At 53.4% G+C, this 846-nt stretch overlaps 1 protein-coding gene across 1 annotated transcript in view; it reads right to left on the bottom strand.

Annotated features, from left to right (window-relative positions):
- Window positions 1-280: 280 nt before the first annotated feature.
- The window catches only part of PLEKHN1 (pleckstrin homology domain containing, family N member 1), a gene marked incomplete at both ends in the record, with an annotated part of 20,312 nt that continues 19,746 nt past the window's right edge, over window positions 281-846 (bottom strand). The window contains one exon of the mRNA XM_009574760.1: window positions 281-443. Within this exon, the coding sequence (XP_009573055.1) occupies window positions 281-443 (163 nt within the window). The remainder of the gene's footprint in view (window positions 444-846) is intronic.

Here is an 846-nt window from a genome sequence, read left to right as displayed (position 1 = left end):
CCTGTTAATGTCCTTGTGCTAATGCCTCACCGCAGAGTGTCACAGTCTATGGCCAGGGGTCTGCTTTTGAAGGAATTAAATATAATATATGCCTATATAATGTAATATAGGGCTTCAGAATAATTTTCAGGGATCAGCAACTTCATGAGAGCCTTTGAGCAGGGGACTTGAAGCAAAGTCTGTTGTGTCACAAGAGTACTCGTACGTGGCCAGAGATAGGACAGACAGGAGTCCTGGGAGACATCTACTGATGACCATGCAAACCCACATCATCTGTTACCTGGCCGGGGTGTGGCTTTGATCCCGAGAAACTCTCTGATCCGGAGAGGGAGGAGTCGGCGTTTCGAAACTGGGCTGTTTTGAGACAGTAGAGCCACTCCTGGTAATCATCATAGCTGCGGCAGATCACCCGGATCGAATTGATTAGGCGGCCTGTAAAAACATCACTCGCTGCTATTACTAGGTTTGATCGACAGTCCGTGTTGCTTCCTTCAGAAACCCATGGGAACCGCCTTGCTCCATCCCTCCCCACGTTCTCCTGGGCTCTGGAGACCCTGACACCAGTGCAGGGACAACAGGAATGCTCTGCCTTCGGTGCCGACCATTTGCACCCGGCTGAACGTAGGACAGGGGCAACCACAGCCCAGATCTAAATGAGGGGGAACCTGTGACAAGCGCATCCCCGGTGCAAGTGCTGCCGCTGGTTCACAGCCTCTCCCTGCCAGCAAAGCCAGGCCCTGCAGCGCAGCCAGGGCACAGACGGTCCGAGATTTCCAAGCAGTTCGGTTCACAGAGCTTGGGTGCCGACATGAGCGAGCACAGCCAGGAAGATGGCCACAGCAGCTT

This window comes from Fulmarus glacialis, unplaced genomic scaffold, assembly GCF_000690835.1.
Source record: "Fulmarus glacialis isolate BGI_N327 unplaced genomic scaffold, ASM69083v1 scaffold18193, whole genome shotgun sequence".
NCBI lineage: Eukaryota > Metazoa > Chordata > Aves > Procellariiformes > Procellariidae > Fulmarus > Fulmarus glacialis.
This window is presented reverse-complemented; position numbering and strand designations above follow the sequence as displayed.